The following is a 10971-nucleotide window of genomic DNA, read 5'->3' as shown; positions in this document are numbered from 1 at the left end:
ATCACTGCAATAAATTTCATCTCTTTTTTCTTTTAAAATATAACTTACTTTTTTTTTTTTATATATAAATAATTAATTGTTACTTTTTATGTAATTTCATGCACTCAATTTCCTTTATAAATTCGTTTTCTTTTTTGTAGCTTAAGCAAATTATATTTGTAGTTTTAATGTAAATATTTTTATACATGTTTTTAATCAAATTTTCTTTTAATTTTGTTTATAAAGTCGGTACCGTTTCTCTGTTAGTAGATTAAGTAAATATATTTTGTATTTTTAATTTAAATATTTTTTTACATTTGAATTCTTATGTCGTTACCGTTTCCTTTTTTGTAGTTTAAGCAAATTATATTTCAAGTTTTAATGTAAATATTTTTTATACATTTTCAATTTTGTTTATAAAGTTTATAAAGTCGATACCGTTTCTATTTTTTGTAGATAAAGTAAATATATTTTGTAATTTTAATTTAAATATTTTTTCCTTTTGAATTCTTATATCGTTACCGTTTCAAATTTATTTTTGTAAATAATTATTTTCTTTATCATAATTTTGTTTTACGAGAAATAAATGTATACACCGTACTTGTTTATAATATTATATACTTGTCTGTTTCTTAACGTAGACGACGACGATGACGACGACAACAACAACAACAAAAGACATGCGTAGTGTTGACTGTATTTTTATTTTATCCTATCCAATATAAATATTGTAATCTCTCCTCTTCCTTGTTTAAATATTTTATTTATCCAATGTCACCAAACAGTTTGTTCCAGCAAGGCTATACAAATGCCTACTAGTCAGTCGATCAAGTACCATGCTCTGTTAATTCCTAGCTTCTTACTACACAGAACAAGTTCCTATAAAAAAAAAAAAAAAAAAAAAAAAAAAAAAAAAAAAAAAAAAAAAAAAAAAAAAAAACACTTAATTACTAAAATGAGAATAACAAGAAAAAGAAATTTACTTACCAAATCACTGTCGTTACAAAGTTCTAATAAAGAAAACTTTTCCTTCACAAATTCGCAGGATACGCGTTTAACGATTTCTAATTCTAAATCAGTATCACACTGCATCGCAACACGTGCGCACACTGAAATTCCTGTCACGAGTCTACCGACGTGTATATTTTGGTCTATCATCATTTCTTTCAACACACTATCCAACGTCTCCGTAGTAATGTCTTTACACAAGGCAATCAAACCATACTTTTTCTCCACCTCGTTACAAAGGCGAATAGTACTATAAAGGATTGGGGAGTCCCACACAACTACCCCCGTTAATTTATATTCAATGTACGATAGAGTCAGTTTTTCCAAATCTGCCATTTCTCTCTCTACTAGTATACAGACGCTAATGACGTTGGAATTGATTTTTTAGGTTTTGATATACAATCATTTGTTAACGTAATTATCATTATTAAGCTCCTATTGGTTTATAATATCGGCCCTCTCTCTCTCTTTCATTAGTTGACAGTTTTTAAAATAGAGTGATGTGGATAAGGAACCCCCCTCGTTATAAAATACCGATATACAAAAGCTATGACTCATTGAAACTGAAGATGACATGTGTACTGGTAACCCCCTTCACCGCCGTAATTAGCGGACCGACCTCATCGGGAAAATCATATTTCGTGAAGCAGTTATTGGAAAGTAATTATTTCGACAAGCCGTTCGATGACATCACGTGGTGTTATGGGGAATATCAGCCCCTTTTCACCGAACTGAGCGGGTCTATTAACAACATTAAATTTATAGAGGGGATACCTATGGATTCGATAGAAACGATGGAACCGTCAAAAAACCATTTAGTAATCATCGATGATTTAATGACCGAGTGTAGCCGCGATAAAAGAGTAGTAAACATGTTTACAAAGGGATCGCATCATAGAAACATTTCGGTTATATTCATTATGCAAAACTTTTTTTACGGTTCTAAAGAAATCCGCACCATCACTTTAAACGCTCACTACATAATACTATTTAAAAACCCTCGGGATAAATCACAAATAGCTAATCTATCTAAACAAATGTACCCCGGTAAAGGACGTTTTTTACAGGAGGCTTTTGAAGACGCTACCCGCGTACCGTACGGTTTTCTTTTAATCGATCTAAAAGCAAATACCCCTGAGGAAATGAGGGTTAGAAGTAACATATTTTCAAAAACCAATCACTTTGTTTACGTGCCTAGAATATAAAACGCAGCCTGTACCGTTCTATTTATTCATTTACCTATTTACCAACATCATGTCGAAACGTATCAAAAAGAACGCTGAAACTATTCGTTTCCTAGCCCACTGTTCACCGCGTCAAAGAAAAATTATCTTGGATAACGCGGACGATCAACTGGTGACGGCTTTGTGCGAATGCGCAATGAATGTTTTAAAAGGTCGAGTGCAAGTATCCAACGCTCACAAGAAGAAGTTGGCTCGGTACAAGAAACACATGCGCGATATTACCAATAAAAGCATTTCGCCTCTCAAGAGAAAACGTTTACTTATTCAAAAGGGCGGCTTCCTCGGTCTTATATTACAACCGATTCTACAAACATTGGGTAGTTTACTTTTGAAATAATGCAGCACACCAAGAAAATGGTATTGATACCCCAAGAACTGGCAAATACGGCTCTGTACAGTAAACGTTACGAGAAAAATCACGAGACAATCACTTCTGGTTTAGATAATTCTATGAAGGGTATACTCGAAAGGGATGACTTGCACGATTACGATAAAATTACCATGTACAATCAAGTACTTCAACGATATTTAAATAAAGAGAAACCCGTAAATAACCCTTCACCTATGAGCTTGAACGTACAACAAACGGGGAACGTTGAAATAAACGAAAATGGCGCAGAATCTAAAGAAGATTATACGGACTCTATATCTAAAGAAATACTACAAAGTATGCCCTCATCGTTGAAATCCAAAACAAAAACATTTCTGGACCGACTAGACCGTTACCGGAAGATGGGAGTAATTGATTGGTCAAGATACGGTGAACTACTAATCGAAGGACAAATGGTAAAGGGGAGTAATTTACTAGATTTGACTAAAGATATAATACAAGAAAAGAAAGGATTTGAACCTATAGGCTGGAGGGATTTTATAACGGTATTGGCGAAATTGAACACCCCAGAAAGTTTGATTGGAAATCCGACGAGACGTCGTACCTTACAAAGAATTAAATCGAGCGGTACACCTCCTCACGCACTACCTAAACGAAAGAATGAGGAGGATTATGACCTCGATGACGATGATGATGAGGATGAAAAACTTACCTTTCGAGCGCCTGCCAAGAGGCGTTCAACTAGACAACCTAAACCTAAATGGTTAAATTTTTAAAAAACATTAATCTTTATGTACTATAATGAGGAAAGGAGTTGAATAAAAAAAGAAATAAACTCTAATTTGTTGTTGTAGTCGTTCGATAAATAAAACGTCCAAAACATATCCATTTTAAAAAAAAAACAATTTTTATTTACTACGCATTCAATAACATTTTGACAAATTGTACTTTAATATATTCACTATCGTATACGGGTAAGTTAACATCGTATCGACGTTTTACAAAATCATTGACGAACCAATCATTGGATGGTTTATCTTTACCAAACATATTTACTATCGTGGACGTATCCACTCTTCTACATTTATGAAGAATATAAAAAATACAATACTGTCCGCATACCGTAGACAAGGGCGCTTGTAACGCTTTATCGTTAAATGTCCAACTTTCTACAGAGTTATCGAGAAAATTAACAAAATGATTACTATAGTAATTTGGGGGGTTCCCAAAAGAATCGAAAAATTCACCTTTGTTTAAGTTGTTAAAAAAGAAAGCTACCCAATGCGAACCGTTTTGATTGCTAGGCTCAACGTTTGCTATGTAAGCTCTAGGATATCCCGTATGCCCTAAAGGTAACAAGTCAGACGGGTACACCCCTCGAAAGTATCCAATAGCCAACGGATCTGATTTAATTAACCTCAATAGTTGTATCGTGTTCATAATTAAAAATCTATAATTACGTTACGAGACTTGTCAATTTCTATGATTGAATCAAATTCTGAATAAACTAAAATGTTGATGGTCTCGGTCAAAGCCGTAGAAAACTGAATTTCTAAACGTATATTTCCTTGCCGAATTAGATTAAAATGTCCGGCATTTGCCAAATCGGGAGTCAGGTCAAAAGCAAACAACGAATAGCCTTTAGGATAATCGTCTCTAGAAATCTGATTTCCGGTATCCTGGAACAAAGTGTTAGAACCCGAAAATAGACTCTGATACGCCAGCATGTAGTTGCCTCCGTCTTCGAACGTTGGTTTTAACGGTTTCCACGGTACTTGCTCACCGTCAATATATAGAGCCAGGAAATTGGTGTTGAAATGTTGAAAATTGTAGGGGTTCTTCTCGTAGCTACCGTTGAATGCTTCGGTGGTCACCAGTCCTACAACCAGACGTTTCGGTAGATTACCGTTGTACAGCGATTCCCTCGTAAACGATAGATTCCCGCGCGGTATAGTTAATGTCTTGACCTCAACGCGACGCAGCGGGTATTTGGCCGGACCGCGTTCCAGAGCTTTTGCGTGGGCTAGCGCGATAGACGGGTTCAGGCGGACCTTGCGAACAAACAAGGACGCGTCTTCCAGGCGGATCTTAAAACCGGCCGCGGCATCTGAAGACATGAGACTAAATGCGTTTTTACTTCGATGCAGTTTAATTTTGACATCTACACCGTTGAGCATCATCCGATCTTGGAAAAATATATCGCAATGAATAGGTCCAATCAAGTCGACAAAACGACTACCGCCAATGTATTGAGCCCGTTTTTTAAGACCTTTATTCACCGCATTTTCGGCTAGCGTAGGGTCAGCTACATCCATTTTACCGGCCGTGTCTTTATGAAACAACCCACCCGTGAGGTGTGTATTCTTGGCATCGGATCCATAAGTCAGTAATGTTTCAATTAATGCCCTATACGAATAAGTATTTGTCGAAGGGGTAATCAATCTCTCGTTCAAAGAAACGTCAACTTCGCTAAACAATGATTGCAAAAGTAAATTGGCAGGGCCTACCGGATCGGCGGGCTGGAGATCGGTTCCGTCTTGTTTAGTAATTTTTAGTTTAACATTAAGCATCGTCTGCGACAAATCCATGTATTCCTCGCTAGACCCTTGTATGTTGAATTGCAAGGGGCCCACGTCGGTGATGCTGTTGAAAGGGTGATATTGCACCCATTGTCCTTTGGTTATACTAGTCTGTGTCGGCGGTACAGAAAACAAGTCCAATTCCGATTTTAAACACTCGCACGAGTGATTGTGTACAAAAGCCATTTTTTAGATATCGAATATATCGGAGGATCTTCTTACTCTCTTTGCGTTCGATCGACTGATGCCTTTACGCTTACGTTTTCTCTTTTTATTCACCCTACCGTTACCATTTTGGGAAACGATACGTTGACCCGCCTGAGTAAATCTGCGTTTTGCAGCTTGTTTAACGTTTTTACCGCTCAGAACATCTCCCACTAATTCGCCACCCGTGCGCAATGCTTGTTTTCCGAGAGCCTTTGCACCTTTCTTTAGCAGCGGTACAGCCTGTTTAAAGAGACCGGACAAGATACCTCCCAACCCGAACCCTCTTTGCTTGTACGACCCTTGGAACACCGGTATGTCGATACCTCCAGCCTGTCTGACGTAGTAATCTTCGTAATCATCTGCCCCCATCTTTATTTATTTGTTGTTGTTTTTTTTTAAACGAGGTACGACGATCTGGCCTGTCTGAAATGTAGTTTAGCGAGAACCCTTCCTCGTTGAAATGATACCTTTTCTCCCGTGTCGTTTCTTATATCTATAAGGATGGTATCGATATCTTTTTTCACCACCCTTTTGTATTGCGGACTAGCAAACGTATGTCCGACATTTTTCTTCATGTTTGATTCTCTGGTTTGTAGCGCTTTCAAAATAGGGACGCTCGCGTCTCCAACTCGTTGAGATTCGATTATATCGGTGTACAAAAACAACGTCGGCACTCTGTGATGAATGTACGCGGGTCTAGAACCGTGTGTAATAGATCCTCGGGGAATCGATGATTCGTCCATACCGAGTAATATGGGTAATCCATTTAATAGCGTAACTGATGCTTCTTTGGCGGTTTCCACGTTAATCACTTCTTTAATTGAGCTGAACCGAAATCTCACTTTGGACTGTAACGACTTTGAAACCAAAACCTCGTTAAGAGCATCAATCACTTTACCTCCGGTTGAATAAAACCCTGGGGCTATAGCTATTTCGATCGACGAGTCTTCTTCTTCTAATTCGTTATCGTTTATATTCACCAGCAATTTATTGTTGGTATCGTCGACGTTATACCACGTGTGGGGATAATAAATTTCGCTTAAACCAACCTCCCATTCACCGTACAAATGAATAGGCTCCGCCAGCTTGGTCGTGTATCTCGTAAGAGTATTTTCGGGAAAACAGTTCATGGAACTGTTGCTAGGTAAGAGGACGTAAAACTGAGCCGTCATGATGTTTACCGGGCAATATTCTGAACCCAACTGTTGAACTTGGCTGGATAACCTAACCACTTAACGAAATATTCCGTTTTCCCTCCTCCTTTTCTTTTCTTTATTACTTCTTCCACGCGATACGTATCCTTGTCGCTTTTGGATACTTTTTGCAATTCCTTTTCGTAAAAAGTACCTTCTATGATTTCGCCGTCCCAATCCTCCAGTTTATATGTGGGAACGGTCGAACCGGTACGCTTACGTATCCTAAATATCTCCTCCGTCCAGTTTGCCAGGTAACCTTTCTCGAAAGGCATTTTGTATCTACTTATTCGCACTTTATTACCCTCTTTGAACTTGGGCCGAACTTGTTTCTTTTGCTTCATTTTATACAGATTTTCCCAAACTTCATGTTCGTTATCTTTTGTAACCTGTGAGGGCGCCATACCGATTGATCTGTGTTTAGAATTATTGTAACTCGATACCAATTTTGGAAGTACGTCTATATATTTTCGAGTAGCTTTTGATGTAAAGTATCTCCACATCCTAGTTTTCAACGATCTATTGAATCTTTCCACGACGCTAGCTTTTGTTTCGTTATTGGTAGTGAAAAAATGTATATTCAACGATTTTAGGAGCGCTTGAACTTTACGATTAGTAAACTCTGTACCTTTATCAGTGTGAATTTTTAATGGCTTTCTTTTTCCAGATAATAGTTTTTTCATAGCAGTAAGCATAGAACCGGCAGATTTATTCTTTATAGGTAAAACCCATGCATATTTACTAAGTACGTCTATACACGTAATAAGAAACGTGTTTTGTTTATTATACTTTTTTAAAGAAGACAAGTCAACGAGATCCAATTCCCACTGCTCGTCAATAGCTGTAACAAACACCCTGTTTCTCTGAAAACGTCTTTGAATAGGTTTATGAAGAGTGTACGTATCTTGTTTTTCTAACCAGTCTTGAACGTCAGTCTTTGAAATATTAGAGTCATTTTTCACGTTTGTATAAAGTCGATCGACACCCCCGAAACTACCAGGGTTTTTTGGGTCGTAGTACGTAGAACTTAATAGTCTGTCCATAACTCTCTCACTCGTTGAAATGAAACACTCACACATAAAACATTACTTTTAAAAAAAGAACAACAACATTTTTTTTTTTTTTGTAAATTATCAAACAATATTTTTTATTAACACACCGCACGAATCAAATATAGTACAATTGTAAATATAGTTTACATACATTCGGAATACAAATACTTTTAAAAATAATTGCAAGTAATTAGAATAATCGTGAAAATAAAAGAATACAAATAAATTGTAAATGACGTCGGTAAACAAATAATTTGATTTAGAGTTCATTGTTAAGAATGTTATTTCAACATTGATGTAGACCTGCGTCCTCCGTTATCGTTTTCGTCAACACCACCGTCGACGGTAACCGCATTATCAACCTCTTCAATCATCTTTTGTATTTCGCCGTGTTGTTCGATCAACTTGTACCATTGTTTCTTTGGAAGGTTTATACCTTTTTTGCCGGGCTTAAACTCACCTCCTTCTTCGGCCTGGTAACAACGGCGAATACATACAAACTGCTCTTCTTTCCAGTTACTAACTATCACATGTAATATAGGTGTGTCCGAAAGAGGGATTCTTACTGCCTCCACCAAGTTAATGTCTCTTTGCAAATCGTCTAGGGCTTGAAGAATTAAATCAATATTGGTAAAAAGTTTTTGCCACAACAGAACGGGTAAATTAATACCTACAGGCCTAGGTTTGAAGGCACCATTTTCTTCCGTTTGATAAAATTCTCTGAGGCAAACATAAACAACTTCACCCCAGCGCTGGGCCACTACATGGCGTTTTTCAGACAGAAAAATCCTGTTTGTTGAGGTTATTGTAATCTTTGGTTCAGCACCGGTCATTTCGACATAATCCTTGGCGCTCATTCCTGAGGCAGAGTGAAATGTTTTTTTACTTGTTGACGGCTTCGTTGCTTTACTCAAATCGTTAGATTGACCGTTGAAAAATTTTCTAGGATCCAATAATTTCGAGGAGTTAGAAGTCATCATTGGTACTTTAAAACTGCTTAACTCGTCAGATTTAGAGCTTCCCATAACTCTTTTCATAGTCCTACGAGCCTTCTCACCAATTGCTAATTTTGGAGCAGGTACGTTTTTGAAACTCATGTTGAGCGATTGTATGTAGAGGGAAGTACAGAGAGAGTAAAACGAATGATGGTTGATAGTTCGGAATGATTTCGTTTGAATCAGCTCCGATATATATACAGTTGAGTACGGAAGTACCTTTTTAAAAGTAATTAGCCTAAAGCGTTGTTAATTGTTTTTCCTATCAATTGTCTCCCTACAACGCATGCGGATTAAAGCATTGTTAATTGTTTGTTTTCCGGTCAATCGTTTTTCCGTGGCACGTGCGAAACACGTTTTAGATATCCTCACACAATAACTTATACAGGTTCTCTGAATTACTCAAGGTATTTACGAGAAAGTAAACAAAATGTCTATACCGTGGTAATGAATATTCCTCGTACTTATTCATCTCGCTGTACACGGTATCGTCTGTAACATACTCTTTATCCAGAACCTCCCGATAAAAATAATCAATCTGTTCTTCTGGAGATTTCATTAAACAGAAGTCATGATCTTTTTGACCAGGCCTATCAAATTCGCAACCATAACAAGCCGCTTTACTTAACATCCAACACATGTTTAACATTTGAGAAACAAACACTTCTCTGGCTAAATATTCCAATTTCAATAAAAATTCTCTCTCCACCTCATCTACGTACGTAAATATACAACTTGTAGCCCGGCTACCCCTCTCATCTCCTTCATCAACACCGGCGGGTACACCCTCATTGGTCCGCATGTACCGATCACCGATATCGTTACCTGTAACAACAGTCTCCTCATCATCGCTAATAATTATAACTGTATCTACACAGCTACCTAACGAAAAATCTATACTTCCAGACATAGCGAAATACTGTAACTCTACGATAAAATAGACGAAACAACTGGAAAGGTCACAAAAAGCAGTCCCTCTTCTTACAATGTCTAAAGAGAAACGGCTCTAAAATATAAAAAACAAAACTATTGTACCAAACAAAAAGAACAATGAACAAAAGAAATTAGGAAATACTAAACAAAAGAGACCTATGCAATGGTCAAACCGCCTAAAAATAACAATAGCAATCCTCAAACAAAGAACTACCTTCACTAATATATTTTAACCCAGGCCAAAACGAAAACCCCGCCAAAATAACAAACCCCCTTCTCTAACAAAGAATGACCTTTCGCTAATTAATATTACAATAACAGGAAATTAAACAATAGAAAATATAATACCCTAGGGATATGATATTCCTTTCCGGTCTGGTACAAAGAATGACTTTTCACTAATTATTATTACAATACCTGGAAATTAAACAATAGAAATATGAAATATTCCCTGGGGGTATGACCTTCTATTCGGGTCTGGAATACTCCTGCCCTGGGGGTATGACCTTTCATTCGGGTCTGTATTCCCTTATATACTACTGAAGTGGTGGTGTTGTTATCGATGTTCGTAATACAATCTCATTTCGAATCCGGAATGATTTAAAATTAATTGAAAAACCGTCTGAGCACTTTGATCATTCTGAATCTATCTTTATCGAAATAACAGTTTCCGGTAGGAAAAACATTGTTGTGGCAATATCTATCGTGCTCATCGAACCAATATTGAAACATTTTTTTATGATCTTACAAACTGTCTCACAAAAATTAATACTGAAGAAAAACAATGTTATATATCCGGTGATTTTAATCTTGACCTTCTACATTCTAATGACAATCACATTGTTAATGAGTTCCTCTCTATTTTTTATAACCATAATATGTTTCCTCTTATCGATAGACCCACCAGAATTACCCATTTAACAGCTTCCTTAATTGATAACATTTTCACTAACGTTTTTACTCATTATATAAAATCGGGTGTTGTTATTGCCGATGTTTCTGATCATTATCCTGTTTACCAAATCACTAAATCAACTCCAATTAGCAACTCAAATACTTCGAATAAAATTTCCACTCGTTTATTTAACTAAACTAGAATTCAACACTTTTATGAAAATTTAAGCTTGGTTGATTGGAGTTGTAATACTGATCTTGATTCTTCTGCTGACCATGCATATAATGTTTTCATCCATAAATTCACAGAGGTCTACAATGTACATTTTCCCATCTCTAAACATTCCAACAACAATTCCCGGCGTCGTTGTATTCCTCAAAAGCCTTGGATTACTTCGGCGATCCTAAAATCAATAACTCGAAAAGATAAATTATACAAAAAGTATGCAAGTAACCCTACTGAATCCAACAAAACGTCTTATGTTAATTATCGTAATAAACTTACTTCTTTAATCAGGATTTCTAAACAGCAGTATTATGCTGAAAAGCTTGAGGA

At 36.6% G+C, this 10971-nt stretch overlaps 1 protein-coding gene across 1 annotated transcript; it reads right to left on the bottom strand.

Moving 5' to 3' along the window:
* Window positions 1-4004: 4004 nt before the first annotated feature.
* Window positions 4005-5327, bottom strand: LOC140049779 (uncharacterized protein F54H12.2-like). The gene has a single exon (XM_072094728.1). The coding sequence runs from the start codon at window positions 5325-5327 to the stop codon at window positions 4005-4007; it is 1323 nt and encodes a 440-aa protein (XP_071950829.1).
* Between the last annotated feature and the right edge of the window lie 5644 nt (window positions 5328-10971).

Source organism: Antedon mediterranea, chromosome 5 (assembly GCF_964355755.1).
Source record: "Antedon mediterranea chromosome 5, ecAntMedi1.1, whole genome shotgun sequence".
NCBI classification, from domain to species: domain Eukaryota; kingdom Metazoa; phylum Echinodermata; class Crinoidea; order Comatulida; family Antedonidae; genus Antedon; species Antedon mediterranea.
The sequence above is the reverse complement of the archived record's forward strand: the minus strand, read 5'-3'. Positions and strand labels throughout refer to the sequence as shown.